This window comes from Saccostrea echinata, unplaced genomic scaffold, assembly GCF_033153115.1.
Source record: "Saccostrea echinata isolate AGI-Se365-2 ecotype Australia unplaced genomic scaffold, CSIRO_AGI_Sech_v1 ptg000012l, whole genome shotgun sequence".
In the NCBI taxonomy this organism is placed as follows: domain Eukaryota; kingdom Metazoa; phylum Mollusca; class Bivalvia; order Ostreida; family Ostreidae; genus Saccostrea; species Saccostrea echinata.
In genome coordinates this window covers 7,793,242-7,810,257 of record NW_026889761.1, presented here as the reverse complement: position 1 = coordinate 7,810,257, position 17,016 = coordinate 7,793,242, and the positions used below count along the sequence as shown (strand labels likewise).

Here is a 17,016-nt window from a genome sequence, read left to right as displayed (position 1 = left end):
GGTGTTTTACCAGAATGAATAGTTTGACATGGTAAGCTTTGGTAGCTCACTTTTGTAATTATCCAAACTGGTCAAACTAAAGTCATTTGAATCGGATTTATGTTTGGTTCGTACATATGTTTATGACTTGTATAAAATCAACAGATAAAAGCTTAATTTTCAAATATATTGTTTTTTTTTTCTATGGTTTCGAATTTGATTGATATGATATCTCGTAAAAACTCAAAATTTCATTATCGATTAAGGTAAAAATGATTACTTTAATCCAATTTATTGATTGAATTTAATTTTTTTTCATGTATAATTATAGTTCTTAACGGGGAGGCCTTCACGTTCACACGACAATTGCTTGGCAACAGTATTTATTTGTTGTTTTCATTTGAAACAATGTGTATTTTACCTGTAAATAGGATACCTGCTGACTTCCGCACGTTCACATTTATGTGTTATAAGTTTATTTAATTTAAACAATATTTTATTCACAGATGTAAAAGTAACTAGGATTGGGCAGAAGGCTCAGCCTATTTTAGCCCTCTCCCTACATCAAGGTCAAAGTGAATACATAATAAATTAATAATTGAAGCGAAAGAAAACATGTACAAAAGAAGAAATGAACAAAGTTTCAGAAAAGAAACGAGCAAAAGTAAAAAAAAAAAAAAAAAAAAAAAAAAAAAAAAAAAAGCCAAGAGTACAAAGTAGTACCGGTTTGGAAATATTGAAAATGTTACAATATACCACATATGTATATGACAGTGTTATAAGTTTATTTGAAAAAATGAAAGTTAAAAAACACATGAATGGAGTTGTAAATAAATTTATTTTTCCATAAAATAGTTTAATTACACATACAAAAATGGAGTGAATGACAAGGTGAAGATAACGAACAGTGATCGATCTCATAAAAATCTCTGTTAAACCTTTAAAAATTATTTTCTATATAAATTTATATTAAAAGAAATCTTACATTTGCAAAGTTTTAATGAGCAGTCCATTGAAAAAATAGATGTTTGACAGCAGAGTGTGATATTGGACCTGTCGATGAGATTTGTATTCGTTGGTGTTTGAGACGAAATTGACCGAGTTTGTAGTAAAGGAAATTTACATCATGGAATCCAGCACATGAAACATGTATGTAAATAAAATAAAAGGTATAACAAAACATTTATTACTGTATTTACGGGCAACAGGCGTTTTGCCGACCCTCGGCCTCAGGCAAACAGTTTGGTTCTTGGGGTCCGACAAAACGCACGTATATATACTCGCCTATAAGTCGGTCTGCCTATAAGTCGGTGTTATTTTTTAAGCTTATATTACAGGGCTTGACCCTCTAAAATACCAATCTTTTTATAACTCGCCTATAAGTCGGACATAGAGTTTTGGACCAAAACTTAACTCCCAAAAATCCGACTTATAGGCGAGTATATACGGTACGTTGCCCTCGAACCCAGTCAAAAATGTATAATAATCAATACAAATTGTGAGCGGCATAAAACACGGACCCCTGGAATTTGCAGATATGGAATCAGGTGCCCAGGAGAAGTAAACATCTCCTGTTGACCGGTCACACCCGCCGTGATTCCTTTGTATAGATCAGGTAAACGGAACATTCAAAAGTCAAATTCAGTATAAAAACAAAGGTCTACCTATTGGTATGAAACACGTCAGCCAACATACGACCCAATAACAGGTATACTTGCTAACAAGGTCATGATAACGACCATAGAATTTACGAAATGCTTACTTTAAAAGGGGTTGTTGAAATCCTTGTAACATCAACTTATCTGTCAGTAGCCTGTCTCTGTTTAAAAAATGATCGTGCTCGGAGCATGCTATTCAGTATCGAATAAACTGGAAGATGTAAACACCACTGCAGGTGATAGAGGGATATTATTACGTAAATATGGAAAGTTGACGGTGGAAAAGCTGAAGTCATCTCGTTTGTCATACTATTTAGTTGTTAGTTTGCCTTTATCGTCTATAATCAGTAAAACATCCAAATATGAAACAGAAGATGTAAATAAATATGACCTACATGTAGGTAGGAGAGTGAAATTACCCACCGTGAAATGTACTAGAGAGAAATAACCTACGAGAGAAACAGTTTTAGATAGAAAGGACTCGACACCATGTCAACCGTGCGAATGGTCAATAGGGATGAAACGTCCCGTTAACCCTACAGTATACGTATTAAACACTGCTGTAAGCCAATAACAAGATTTGTAAGTTTTTTGAAAAGTTTATTAAACAACCGTGATCGTATAGATTTTTAAATGCTTGTTTCTGAAATTTCACCAGAATAGACCAATACTCTAGTTGTAGCAAAAGTTTTAAAGATCCGTCCCAAAGATTCCCGAAGAGCGTAGACATTTTGCTAAACCCTATAGGTTTACACTGCCCATACTTTTGTTAAAATGTTTAACAGCTGTTTTATTTCTGAACAATTTTTGAACAAGTGAGACTTTAATAACGTTACAGCTATTTATCAAGAAACACACACACAATGTGTTTGTTGTCCCACATAAAAGTTAAATTGCGTCCTTCTGTTTCCACCGATTCCTAATACTGTACTTCGCATGTTGCCTTTAAGACCTGTTTTCCAATTGGAGATGAAGTTTTATGGCCAGTTAAAATAACAGTCAAGAAATAAAATCCAATGGCTTTTTAAAGTCGTCGTTTAGTCTTGTTTTATGTCTTGTTTTATATTTCATTCAAAAAAATAATTTGGATGTAGTAGCCCTACCCTGTACCCTGTAGGATAAAATGACTGAAACACTTCTGAAAAATGAGCTCTTATTTGTTTGAAACTGTATACGAGTATATAAAGGTATCATACATGACATCTATTACATACATGAATACTACTGAACAGTTATATACAAAGTAATAGTGATACATTCATGTAACTGTTTATGAAAATCTTTTATAATAGCTTTTTTTTTCAATTAGCATGATGCCATTTAACCTAAAAGAAAATTCAACTCATCTTAAACCATGTAAACTGAAAATTTGATTTATTTATTGATTAATTAATGTTGAAAAATACCTCAAACAATCTGCAGTTTTCCTCTTTATTATTTTTCTGACACCCCCCCCCCCCCCCAATTTGGTTTCACCTCAAACAGCCTTTCTGCAATAGCTGTTAGTTTGTATTCGGGTTTGAGATCCAGAATAAGAGGCTGCAGTAAAACCGAAAGTTAGAGACGAAGAAGAACACAACTGAAAAAAAATAAAATGAATTCACTCAGTTCTTCTGCATGCATTATCATGTTTTATCATTGTTGCTGCACATAGATCACTGAACAGTCGGGGGACTTGTCTACATTAGGCCAAGGTTTAAACTTGTGTAAAATGGTAATATTAGAACTGAGCGGCTACGGAAAGTAGGTCAACTTGTCAAGGTAAAGAAATATTTTTCTTTTTTGTGTTACACGTGTCTGTATCGAAAGCATGGCAAAAATACAGTTGGTGTACTTCCAAGCCAGGGGTAAGTACGTGTATTATGTAATGTGCATGTTGTTTATCATGTCGACAATTATGTTGTTTAATTATGTAAATAGGGATACGAAGTTTTTCGTCGACACAAATATATATGAGATAAATCGTCCTTCCAGGCTCGTTAATGAATTCGTACATCCGTTACACAGTTGTATAATGGATGTATCTGTTTGAAATATTTAAAAAGAAATCATGAACAATTGGTAGACATTATAGAATACATAAGACAATGCTATATATATTGTTGCTATTTTTTTTAATTTTAATTTAATTTAAACAGGCATAGCCTACATCCACTTTAAACTGGTTGTACATTGTAATCTATTCTTGTCAACTAAATGCATATAGCATGTGTGGGAAGAGCCTGTGTTAATGAATTTTATCAATATCTTCAGTGTAAACAAAACTGTTATGATCTAAGACTAACGATGATTTCGGTTTTATTATTTTTTCCACAGGGCGTGGTGAGTCAATAAGGACTCTCATGGTTGACAATGATGTTGATTATGAAGAAATTGATTGTGGACCATGGGACAACTGGATGAAGAATTGGAAATCAAAAATGGTCAGTCTGCTACATCATGTACATGTTATTATTTCGTAGATTTCTATAAGGAATTAACATTCATATTCCATTGCTTGGTGAAACAAAATTTTGGATTAATATATGTTAAAACAAAATTTTATTTAGTTAGATGACAAAATTGATGACTTATCTTTAGATATGTTTTTTTTTTCATATTTTGAACATCTTTTAAATTAAAGAACATGAACAGCTGGAGAATTATTTGCCAGCTAAATAAAGCACAAAACAATCATAATTACTATAATGTTTGCAGATGCCAAATCACAGGGTTGTACCCTCCTTTTAAAAGGAGAAAAAATGATTGATTGATTGATTGATTGTATGTTGTGGCGAAGGAACAGTTGCTACCTATTTTTTATCGATCTGTCGCGGCTGTAGTTCAAACACACGACCTTTCGATCACGGAGCGAGCGCTCTACCGTTCAAATGACCAAAAAATTCTCCTTTTCTTTCTTTTTATTCCCAAGTTGTAATTAAATAAAATATGAAGTGATTCTTGGATTACAAAGAAATACTCGTGAATATTTAGCGTAAAAACCTTTTAAGAACGATCGAGGGGTTTTCGAAAGCATAACAAGGTAAACACGTGGGCTTGTTTACAAGTAGAATTCATAGTTTCATACAATATTCAAAAAAGTGTTTATTCAACAAAGTAGAATGTTTGGTTTCTCTTCTTTTTCATGTTTCGATTCTGTCAATTAGTTTTCCACAACTTCTAATATACACTCCTGAATCTCGAGTTTACGACTGAAGCGAAACTAGTCAGTGCGCATATGTGCTTTATCAGCAGTCATTGTATTTGTTGTCATACAAGAATAATAATTTTTTTAATCTTCCAATTTCAGTTGCTATAACGGTTGGGAAGGAGAGTGTGTAATTTTTAGAAGATATATATATCTTTATTTACGTCTAAATTTATTGGTTCCCTTTTAATAAAACCTCCACATTAGACATTAATTTGTCGAAATGCGAATCTGGTGCATCAAAATAAGATTTACATTATAACCACTGGGTCGAAGCCGCTGCTGGTGGACTGTTTATCCCCGAGGGTCTCTACAGCCCAGTAGCTAAGTACTTCGGTACTACCTTGAAAATACGAATAAATATTAATTGCTGTGGAATTTAGAAATTTGTTCCAAAATTAAGGATTATCTCCCTCATGCATACATGTAGCTCTGATCCTCCGACAACTTGTCTCAAGTCTTTTGTACCCCCCTTTTCAGCTCTTTAAAGTTTTTTTTAATTAATTTAATTAACTATTTCGGCATGAGTATCACTGAAGAGACATAATTTGTCGAAATGCGCATATGGTGCATCAAAATTGGTACCGTATAAGATTTACATTATCTGAAGAATTCCTAAGTACTTCAAGGAAATATTTAGGGCTTAATTAAGACCCAGAATTCCAACTAATATGTTAATTATTAACATATTAGTCGGAATTCTGGGTCTTAATTAATTAAATTAATTTATTAAATAAGAAAAAAATATTTACTACTATTCCCTAAGAAATAGGTTAGAATAATTTTAAAGCGGCCGGTACCAGTTGCTGAAAATCAAATTTCAAACCAACATTCATCAAGCATCCTCATGTGAATAAATTAGAGATATGAAATGTATGTCTTCTGGTCAAAGGTGCTAAATGGGCGTACATTAAAAAAGTAATATACATTATAATTTAAAAGAACAGTAATACCTCTTCCAGAATTGTAGTTCAGGCTCCTGTGAACTGTGGATATATTGAAAACTCAATTTTACTATATGTAACTGTAAATCAATGACCTATTGGTCCTTTACTATATTGTAAAAACTGCAGCCCTCAAAATGGGTCAAAGTTAATCTTTTATTTAAAATGTACATTTTTTTTTATTTTCACTATTCTCTCTTACTCCTGAGCATATGGAAAAAGCTTAATAAAATGTTAAAATTTACACAGAGTCCTCACCTACTGGTAATAATTCATGTAATATCATTTGAAGTCCTCAGTTTGTCAAATCCCGAGGAACTCTTTAAGATCAGGTTAACGTCAAGGCCCACAGGCCTCTTTTTCATATACTAGTAAGATAAGAGGCATGATGGTTTAAATAGATTGTGCAATTGTAAATGCAGTGTTAAATTTCCATGTTGTTTAAGTGTTGTCATAAGAGACTTTTGTTGATAAAAAGGAAAGAGATGTAGATGTCTGAAATAGTGTCTCGAACAAAACAGCTGTTCATGATCATTTTTAAAGAGAATGTGATCAATTACTACTCCGCTATTTACTGAACATATCGAGTTTGTATCTTGATGGATGGGGAATGCTAAAGCTACTGCACAGTGTCTTATTTTTATCCATAATAAATAGATCAACAGATGTATTCCATTATCAGAGTTTTGTACATATGCTACTGTATATACAGCTGTAATTGTACAGGGAATTTAATCTGCTGAATATGCGGTTATCATGATAATTATAACAAAATAGGGGGAATAAAGGACAGCATAACATTAAAGTTAAAGCAATAGATTTACATAAAAAGTTCAAGGCTATTTTTCTACAAATCAACCTGATGGATGGTTTAGTGTCAATTGTCAACACTTCACTTGCAGGCAAACTAATTTTGAGACATAGGAAATAATTATCGAAAGGTTGATTTTATTTGTACTAATTTAGAGAATGGTGTGATAGATAGTTAATTTGTTTGTATTAAATATATTTTCCCTTTATTTACGTTCTATATTTATGATAATAGATATTTTAATCTATTACATTTATTTCATAATACATAAGCAAATCTTTGAAAAGAAAAACGATGATGATGATAATAATAATAATAATAATAATATGCATATTTATATAAATCTTTTTACACATGCAATGCCATAAATGGATTATCCTCACAACAAAGTCTATACACAACCCCCTATAGCAGTAATACAGGAGGACAGGACCCCTCCTTGTAATTACAAAAATAACTGTATAACAATAATATGATACAGGAATCAGTCAAAAAATACAAAGACAAATCGTAGAATTCTTTCACATTTACTCTAGTTTCTAGCTTCCCATAAAATTTCTTGGTAATATAATAAATTTCTAAATACATATTTTAACCTCTGTATTGGTTTCGGATCTATTATCAAATCTTAATCTCTTCACGTATAAAATCCCAAGTCTTGTCCAAAATAAGGACCGTTGATTTACTTGAAAGTTGTTATTAAACCAGAAAAATAAGCGACAATACTTTATCTGTTTATGCATATATACTTTCTTTCTTTTTTATAGTCATTAAAACTCATAAAATTTCACAGTAGAAAGTTGGTAGTTCTTGAAAAGCATTTTCAGACCACGAATGTATGTACTGTCAGTCTTTAATAGATATTTAAGATCTAGTGACTGTTAGTCTAAACACGATTTTAAAAAAAAAGTTTTAATCGTAGAGTCGTTATTTGATGTCCTCTTTATCCAATAGCTTTCAATGATTTAAATTTGCCTTCCACAGAATAAACATGGTTTGTTTCCTTAAAATGTTTTAATTAGATATACATGTACTGTATATACTCCAGATTTTTCTTCAGACCATAACTGAGGCAAATTCAAAATCATATCCTATCAGGTTATTTGTGGAAATTCCTGATTGAGACAAAACCGGTTTGATATATCCATTATTGTCTCAGCCTTTCCAATTGAAAGATCAACTATCCCAAGAACTGATGTCTTCACCTATGAAAAATAATGGAAAAACACACTATTCATTTAAGGATACATAACACAAACAAAAATTTGATGCATGGATCGATATATATATGGATGGATCGATATATATATATATATATTTTGACTGATTTTGAATGGAAATGAAACCAATCCCTAAAATATAAAGAAATCGTAGGTTTTCTTTGGTGCTTAGATATGCGACTTTGTATCGTTTTGTATGTATTTTTATATAAAATTTGTTTGACATTGTGACAAAATCTTGCAAAATTCTCATACTTTACCTGGAAAAAATAATTCAGGTTACCTATTTGAATATTAATCTATAAGAAATATTGCTGATTTCTGAAAATAACTTTTTCTTATTTTTAATGGTTAAAAATTAAAAACCTAAACATACCCCACTTTCTTGTGTCAAATATGTCGCAATAATAATTAAAAAAAACAATAAATATTAATTGCCATGTGATATGGAAAATGGTATTTTTATTCTCTATATAAGGTAATTTATCACATAAACTATCAATAAATCTTGCAGAAAACTTGTATCATAAACTAACTGTATGAATAGAAAATTCTATGACTCTTCGGACTGTATGGATATATAAAAAACCTATGTCGGACAAATATAATCTTAGCCAATATACTTAATTTGTATCACAAAAACATAAAAATTTGTATTAAAAGGCAGTTAACAGAGAGGTGCTTATGAAAATAAAATTTGTATTATCTCATTGTCACAAAAAGGACAGTGAATTACGTAATGAATGTTTATTCCAATGAAACGATTTAACTTTTCATGCTGTCCTTCTATAATTTATCGGGTATATAGTTCTATGTAATAGATAAAGAAAAAAAGCATTTCCTTTATCCTAAAAAAAAAAAATCAGTATTGTCTATAAAATTCCAAAGTTTTGCGACCTACGTTATTATATATGTCTATTTTAGCTCTACCGGTCAGAGACCAGAAGAGCTTATGCTATAGTAAGGAGTCCGTCGTCCATTTGTCTGTCTAGCTGTCCGTCTGTCTGTCTGAAAACATTTTTTTTTTCAAAATGCTACTCCTCCTACAGTTTTGGTCTGATTTCAATATAACTTGGGACATAAGTAGACTAGACTACGATACATTGTTCTGTTTATAGGTTTTTTATTTCAATGAACGGCGTTGCTATGGTAACTAAAAAGAGAAATTTCTGTGAAATACTTTCAAATCGCTACTCCCCTTACAGGTTTTGTCTGATTTTCATATAACTTGACATACAAAAAGACTATACTAAGATGCATAATTCTATATATCGGTTTTTGATTTTGATGAGCGATGTTGTTATGGTTACTAAAAATAGAAATTTCTTTCAAATACTTTCAAAATGCTAGTCCTCTATGGCATGTCAAACGTTGCAATATTCGATCTTTTGCATTTGCATTGTATAATTTTCCATTTGCATTGTATAATTTTTATTTGTATTGTATAATTTTCTATTTGTATTGTATAATTTTTCATTTGTATTGTATAATTTTTATTTGTATTCTATAATTTTCTATTTGTATTGTATAATTTTCATTTGTATTGTATAATTTTTATTTGTATTGTATAATTTTCCATTTGCATTGTATAATTTTTATTTGTATTGTATAATTTTCTATTTGTATTGTATAATTTTTCATTTGTATTGTATAATTTTTATTTGTATTCTATAATTTTCTATTTGTATTGTATAATTTTCATTTGTATTGTATAATTTTTATTTGTATTGTATAATTTTCCATTTGCATTGTATAATTTCTTATTTGTATTGTAAAATTTCTTATTTGTATGCGATAATTTTTCATTTGTATTGTATCCGCGGACTGTTTATTTGTTTCGTTACGAAGGATTTCATTGGTCAAGTTTCAGCCTGTATCGGGTTGAAGATGTTCCGGATGCTCAAAGCAAACTGGGCTCATATGTATTTGCTTGCTTGATTGATTGATTATTGTTTAACGCCGAGTCGGCAATATTTCAGCCATATTTCGGCGGCATATGTATTTGCGTGCATTTTAGACGGTCATTGGATTCTAAAAAGGGAGCGCTGGTAGATGGCAAATAAATAATCTGTCCTTAGGAATGCTGACTGAGAAAATAAATAAATTGACCTTGAGTGGTGGTAACTACCCCCACCCCCAAAAAACTGAGTTTTCGGGTTTGGGCGGATTTTCTTCTTTTTGTTTTTCTCCTTGTCTCTGGTCATATTGGAAATAAATATTCTCTCCTGCGAGAGAATGAAAATAAATAATCGGATTCGACACCCCCCGAGAATCAAATGGTCGTCCCTTAGCATGCACCGCAAATAGAGGAGCCGAGTTTGTGTTTGTAGAGAGTGCGCGATCGGAATTGTGGGAAGGGTACCAGACTAAGTTTGTGATGGGCACCTGAGACCTTTATACAGACTAAATTTTATGACCAATGACATCCTTCGTAACGAAATAAATAAACAATCCTCGGATACAATACAAATGAAAAATTATCGCATACAAATAAGAAATTATCGCATACAAATAAGAAATTATACAATGCAAATGGAAAATATAGAATACAAATGAAAAATTATACAATACAAATGATTTTTTTACAACACAAATGGAAAATATAGAATACAAATAAACATTATACAATCCAAATGGAAAATTATAAAATCCAAATGGAAAATTATAGAATACAAATAAAAATTATACAATACAAATTGAAAATTATACAATACAAATGGAAAATTATACAATACAAATGAAAAATTATACAATACAAATAAAAATTATACAATACAAATGGAAAGTTATACAATACAAATGGAAAAGATCGAATATTGCAACGTTTGACATGCCATAGTCCTCCTAAGCTTTGGTCTGATTTCAATATAAAATGGCACACAAGTAGACTAAACTAAGACACAAAATTCTGTATATCGGATTTGAACGGTATTGCCATGGTTAAAAAAAAATAGAAATTTCTGTGAAATTCTTTCAAAACACTACTACTCATAGTTTGGTCTGATTTTAATATAACTTGGCATGCAAGTTTTTCATTTTGATGAATGATATTGCCATCGTTACTAAAATAAAAGAAATTTCTGTAAAATTCTAAAAGGGTCCACCTCCTACAGGTTTAGTCTGATTGCAGTAAATCTTGCCACAAAAAGAGACTAAACCAAAGATCATTATTCTATTTATTGCTGTTGCAAAGTTTCAAAACCAGTGCTACATTTCTTTTCCTTTATTATAAGTACAAATCAGTAGAGCTACAGTCTCTTCATACACTTCTGGTTAATAGAACAGCTATATAGATATTAGGGATGTCAATTTTGTCAATAATTCATATTCAAATATTCAATGAAAGTATTCGAATATATTCGAATATTCGATGAAATAAATAAAATCTGTTTTATTTTAAATATGCATCATCCTACTCTCGTAGGTATACTTATATAGGAAGTAAAATTGTAAGAAGACTTTTGTAGGTGTACAATAAGAAATTCCATTTGATATTTGTCAATGTTTGAAATAAATAATTGATTTAAATGTAGAAAAGTATAACTTTAACAAATGAAACGTGTATTTATAGTAGCCCCACCTGAGGAACCAGTTGTCTCACAAAAGGCAAGATAGCCGTAACGGTATACTGTTCAGATTTCAATACGTGTAATAAATTACAATTATCTGCCTGATAAGAGATATGATTATAATCTTTGATACAATGTAAACAGATATTTCCACAGACAATTTTCCTAGGTAATTAACTAATTTCCTGATAATGAATAAAAAATTCAGGATTATGTACAACCCGAGATAATCAAGTAATTTACACATTTATTCTGAAATTAAGCCCTTTACAATATTAATTACAGATTAATTCTATCGGACATTCATTCAATGATCAATTAATTTTATTTTGATAAGTATACTCTTCACGCCTTTTAGATATTCTTAGATTTCATTTGTTGTCCTCGATTCTAGATCCGATCGTATCTATAACTAATAAAAGCTATGGAAGTACGTTTTATGTTATACATAAAGCATTATTGTACAATTCTTTACAACACCTTACTCAAAACCAAATACATGTAATTTAGAAGATTTATAAGATAAGAAAGTAGTGAAAGAAATCAGTCGATCGAAATTGATCGCTAGTAAATTAAACAGGGATAATTCCAGCACTGTTCTAATCAAAATTTATTAATCACAGTACTTTTTATGAAATCTGAAAAACACCGAATATTCGGATCTTAAATTCATATTCGAATATCAACTCATCGAATGAATATTCGAATGTTCGAATATTCGTTGCCATTCCTAATAGATACAGAATGCCAATTATAAAGGTAATAAAAGGATTAATTGCCCAGCATCATTTATTTTTTTCAGGCATTTGGCCAGTGTCCATATGTTAAAGATGGAGATGTAGAGGTTGTACAGTCCAACGCAATTCTGAGATATCTGGCTAGGAAACTGGGTAGGCATGAAAATGTGTCTTGCCTTATAAAATATTAGCGCATAAGATATTCAGATAAATAACAGCACACAAAATATTTAGATAAATGTACTGTAAAGCAACCAAAAAATTAACTTGTAATTACGATAAACAAAAAAGAATTTACAACCATCTTGGACTGGATACATCTTAATCTCATACAACACATTCATGGTGGGTTCATATAATACTGGTATATATTTTGCAATTCATAATATTAATCAGATTTGTATGGTTCGAACAATAAGGAAGCAACAAGAGCGGACATGATCAATGATGGAGTGGAAGATCTGAGAAAGGAATACACAAGGATGATTTATCAGAACTATTTAAGTATTCTTTTCTTCTGAGAAATAAAATATCAAAGTACATAGAGGATATTCAATGTTTTGCAGTGGGATACGGAATTTATTTCACGAGTGGGACAGGATGTTTTGATATTTTCACGAGTACGAAGCACGAGTGAAAATATAAAAAAAAAAATCCTGTCTCATTAGTGAAATGAATTCCATATTCAACTACAAAACATTGAATTTTCTGTTTATTACATTTTCTTTGAATTTCCCTTTGCCTCTGTCTTTTCTTAACACAGTGTCATAGGCTGTGACATCATAGTCAAGCGGTTGAGACGTCAAAGCTTAGCAGTTGTAAGTTACATCGATTTTAGCATCATATTTGGGAAGAAATTGACAGTTTTAGTCTCTATCAAGACGATTTAGTTTCTTATGACAGGCCAGAAATTATTTTTTCCATACTTTGATATCCTTTCACGCTTTGTCAGAATATCACTTTGGTATCCTTCCAGACTGTGAGAGAATATCACTTTTATTCAATAGATAAACCACAGTATTTCACCATTGAAAATGTAATAATTTCAGCTCTACCAGATGTTATAAATGAAAACAATTGTTCACACACAAGAAAATCACATTTTGTTGACTCTAAGGAATATACAAGAAAAAAAGTTTGGTCAATGCTATACGATGTTGTCACAAGCATGTATTTATACTTTAGGGGGTTAAATTTTCAGTTTTAGTCACCATCAACATGGTTTAGGTACTATCTCTTTCGTATAAGAGGCCAGAAATTATTTTTACTTCCTTTGATATCCTTTCACACTGTGCAGAATATCACTTTGGTATCCTTTCAAAGTGTGACAGGATATCATTTTTATTCAATCAATAAATCACAGCATTTCATTGTTGAAAATGTAATTATATCCATTATGCAACAAAGTCCTATTGGAAGACATTCGACATGTATAAAAACACAATAACATTGTGTTGTTTTTAAAATGTCCTATACTGGAATAGTCATGATAACGAAATATGACATTTGTTCAATATATTTTCTACAGGAGGAAGGAAAGGGTCCATTTATTGAAGAACTTCCGGGAAAAATACAGTATTTTGAGGTTTGTAAGAATTCAGCTATGAGAATTCTATAGGTCTGGTTTTAATTAGAATATGGTATAATATTTTTCATATGCCCTTTTAAAAAGAGAAGACTTTCTTCTTGGCGTTTACATTGACTTAATCATTATCAAAATAAAAAAATATCTTGGAAAAGTGTGCATGAAGCAACAAGTATTCAAAAGTGAAAGTATTGATACAAAATACAGTTCTCAGTTTCTTGTAGAGAACTATCTTCGTTAGAGAAATATGCATGTAGGTTCCATATCATATGCGAGTTAGTCACCGATTTTTCTCGAAGTAGAGTTCCGTAATATTTTAAATTGAAAATAGGCACGAGGCTTACCGAGTGTCTTAAGCTACTGACAATAGAAAAGTTAAGGACAGACGATACATTCCTAAATAATATATAATTTTCTCTAAGAAGTATTGCTACTTTAACATGTTTACTAACAAAAAAATTAAGGTACCTTACCAGACATTTGGGTAAGATAACAGATAATGGTTTTCTTATATAATCCTTTTGGAAATAACTTAAATTGCCAATATAAATTTTTTTTAGCATTTTGAGTTTTTAAAGACAATCAAAAACCAGTTTAAAAATCATAAGGTTATTATAATTTTACACATTTTTTATACATTACGAAGATATACATAGAAAAGTCTGACCTTAAGGAGCCATAGTTGGAGAAAAATTATAACTAATGAGATGATATTTATGGAACCTTTTTCTCCCTTTACTCTTTAAGCTACTAATTAATTTTTTTCAAACTGTACATTATTACTGAAGAACGCTCACAAACCAAAATTAAGTAGCACAGCGTCACGTCATAATAGGTGTTTATTAAAGTGATTGAGAACTTAAAAAAAGGATCCCTGTACGGGAGTGGTGATGGGAGAAAAAAAGTTCCAATATAGAAATCTATAGTGCACTGCATTGTTGTTGGCCTACATGTATTATTTATTTAATGATATTATCCAAGCAATTATTTTTATTTTTTAATTTTGTAGAACTTGATGAAAGGTGGTGATTATGTATTGGGAAGCAAGGTTTGTTATAATCAACTTTAAGATTGCTAAAATATTCAGCTACTTAAAGAATCGATTATATTTCTCTTTGCAGCTATACATGTATGTATCAGTTAATGTACTAAAAGAAAAACATGTGTCAAAATAAAGTGCAAAACAAATAGTAATTATACATCACTTATACAGAAATTAGTTTTATTGACAGGTTTGCTTTACGGACTATAATCTGTTTGACCTTTTGGACTGTCTGGTGACCTTATCTTCCCCCTGCCTGGACGCCTTTCCTACATTGAAGGCCTATTATGATCGCATGATGAACAGACCAGGTGTCCAGAAAAGAAGGGCAACAGAACACTTCAAAGGACTTAAAATCAACGGAAATGGGAAGCAGTGAACATATCGGTATTAAATGATACATCAAAACATGTAACTATCTGAATTCTCACAAATTTAACCTGTAGGAAAAAGAGAAATGACTGTTTGGTCTAAGTAGACTATTTATTAAAGTATATAAGTAAGGTGTGAATTTCAAGTAAGGTTAAATAGACTTGACACTAAGTCCTCAGATAACTTTTTAGATGTCTTCTCATTGTCTACCTTCACAATTTATCCTTGTCAAAAGTTTCGAGTTTCGGATTTTAGTGTGAACTAAATTTAACAGAAATCCAGAATTCATTCTGAAAAAGGGTTTCTTTAGAGATGTACATAGTTTTATAAAAGGGATGAAATTAAGATTTTATTATTTTTCTTCACTAGAAGCAGTGAGGGTGAGAGGGGATGTGTGTGTGTTTGTGTCTTTTGTGTTCGCAAAAACGTTTGCTACATTTTATTCTTGTATTTTTTGAAAGACATTCTCTTTGATAGCAACATATACAAACAATGTTCTGTTTTTTTTGGTTCATTTTAGGAAGAAAACAATGAAAGACAAGTGGTTAGATCCTTTGAATAAATACTCATTTATAGAGAATAAACTTTAATTGCTGTTTTACTAACACTGAAAAATGTCTTCGATATTTTTCTAAATTAATTAGTAGAATTAACATTTTAGTGTATGCAGCCATTAACTTCTTTGAATAAACATTTTTCAGATTGTCTTTCAATGAATCCTTTAGTTATGTATCCTATGAAATGCCAAAAATAGTCACTTCACCAAAGTATACACGACAGACCGGACGTATTTCGCAGTGGTCCGAATTTCTTTCTTAAAGAGACACCGTGACAGAAAATGGGAAAATTGACAAAAGTATAGAATCTTTCCATGGCAGATGCAAATTTTCTTCAATTTTTGAAAGTATTAGGTTTCAGAAAATTGAATGTAGGTTTCAAACAATTACAGGTTTCAGAACTAAAAAAAACAACTTTTATGGAGAAAAATATAAATAATAATAATTCTTGTCTGGCTCAACACGAAAATATTGCTTCACTTCGTCGTCTTTAATGTACGCATTGCAGAAAAGTTGAGGAAGTTACCATGATTTCAATTTCATAGATAGGATGATCGATGATTTTGATACAATCTTCAAAAAAGATGATAGAAACTTTCTCACTTTTGTTTGCTCCAATTCAATTTTATTTACAAGTTTCACGCTAAAAATAAAAGATACGTAACCTTTATATTCTTGACATTGGCGATTACAACCACGCGATAGATAAAACCTTTATTTATCCGGCAATTATATTTTGCAGTGACTGTCTTTTCATGCTTTGCAGTGTCAAAAATTCTATTTATTCATATTTCACATAAATCTTTTGTTTTATGATACAACTATTTAAAAAAACACACATAATTTTGACTCATTATGTATCTTTAACAATTGGTTATAAACTTTCAAATTAATTAAACATGTAACATTATAAATTTATAATGTCTGGTAGTTTAGTTGTAGTGCTTATGGCTTCATGACTTTTTCTTTGTCCTGATGAAGGAACAGTTCCGACATATAACATATACAGTGTTTTTGGTTTTCTAGTGCTATATTATACAGTTATTGACTGGGTATGAGGGCAACATATGATTTGTTGGACCTGAAGGTGAAAATGTTGCCCGAGGCCGCAGGCCAAGGACAACATTTTCAACTTCAGGTGTGTAACACAATGAGCGTTCAAATTATAATTTTAATTGATATATTAAGTTTGTACATTGAGTTTATTAATATATAAAATATTGTGTTTTGAATTATAATTGATACTATCAGTGTGTAGAGCGACGGACAATAACTTCTTAATTATGATCTTGTTTACAAACTCTGGGAGATTGGATGCAATAAGTGAGCGTCTTCATTTGACGGACAATTAGTTT

At 30.9% G+C, this 17,016-nt stretch overlaps 1 protein-coding gene across 2 annotated transcripts; it reads left to right on the top strand.

Annotated features, from left to right (window-relative positions):
• Positions 1–3,904: 3,904 nt before the first annotated feature.
• Positions 3,905–15,811, top strand: LOC133185290 (glutathione S-transferase P 1-like). 2 transcript variants are annotated; one of them, XM_061320408.1, is made up of 7 exons: positions 3,905–4,060; positions 12,171–12,258; positions 12,502–12,605; positions 13,634–13,690; positions 14,700–14,738; positions 14,923–15,143; positions 15,625–15,811. In XM_061320408.1, the coding sequence occupies exons 1-6, from the start codon at positions 3,980–3,982 to the stop codon at positions 15,109–15,111; spliced, it is 558 nt and encodes a 185-aa protein (XP_061176392.1). In that variant the 5' UTR covers positions 3,905–3,979; the 3' UTR covers positions 15,112–15,143; positions 15,625–15,811. The 2 variants fall into 2 exon arrangements, with proteins under 2 accessions (XP_061176392.1, XP_061176391.1); XM_061320407.1 differs by having other exon boundaries at positions 14,923–15,811.
• The last annotated feature ends 1,205 nt before the right edge of the window (positions 15,812–17,016 follow it).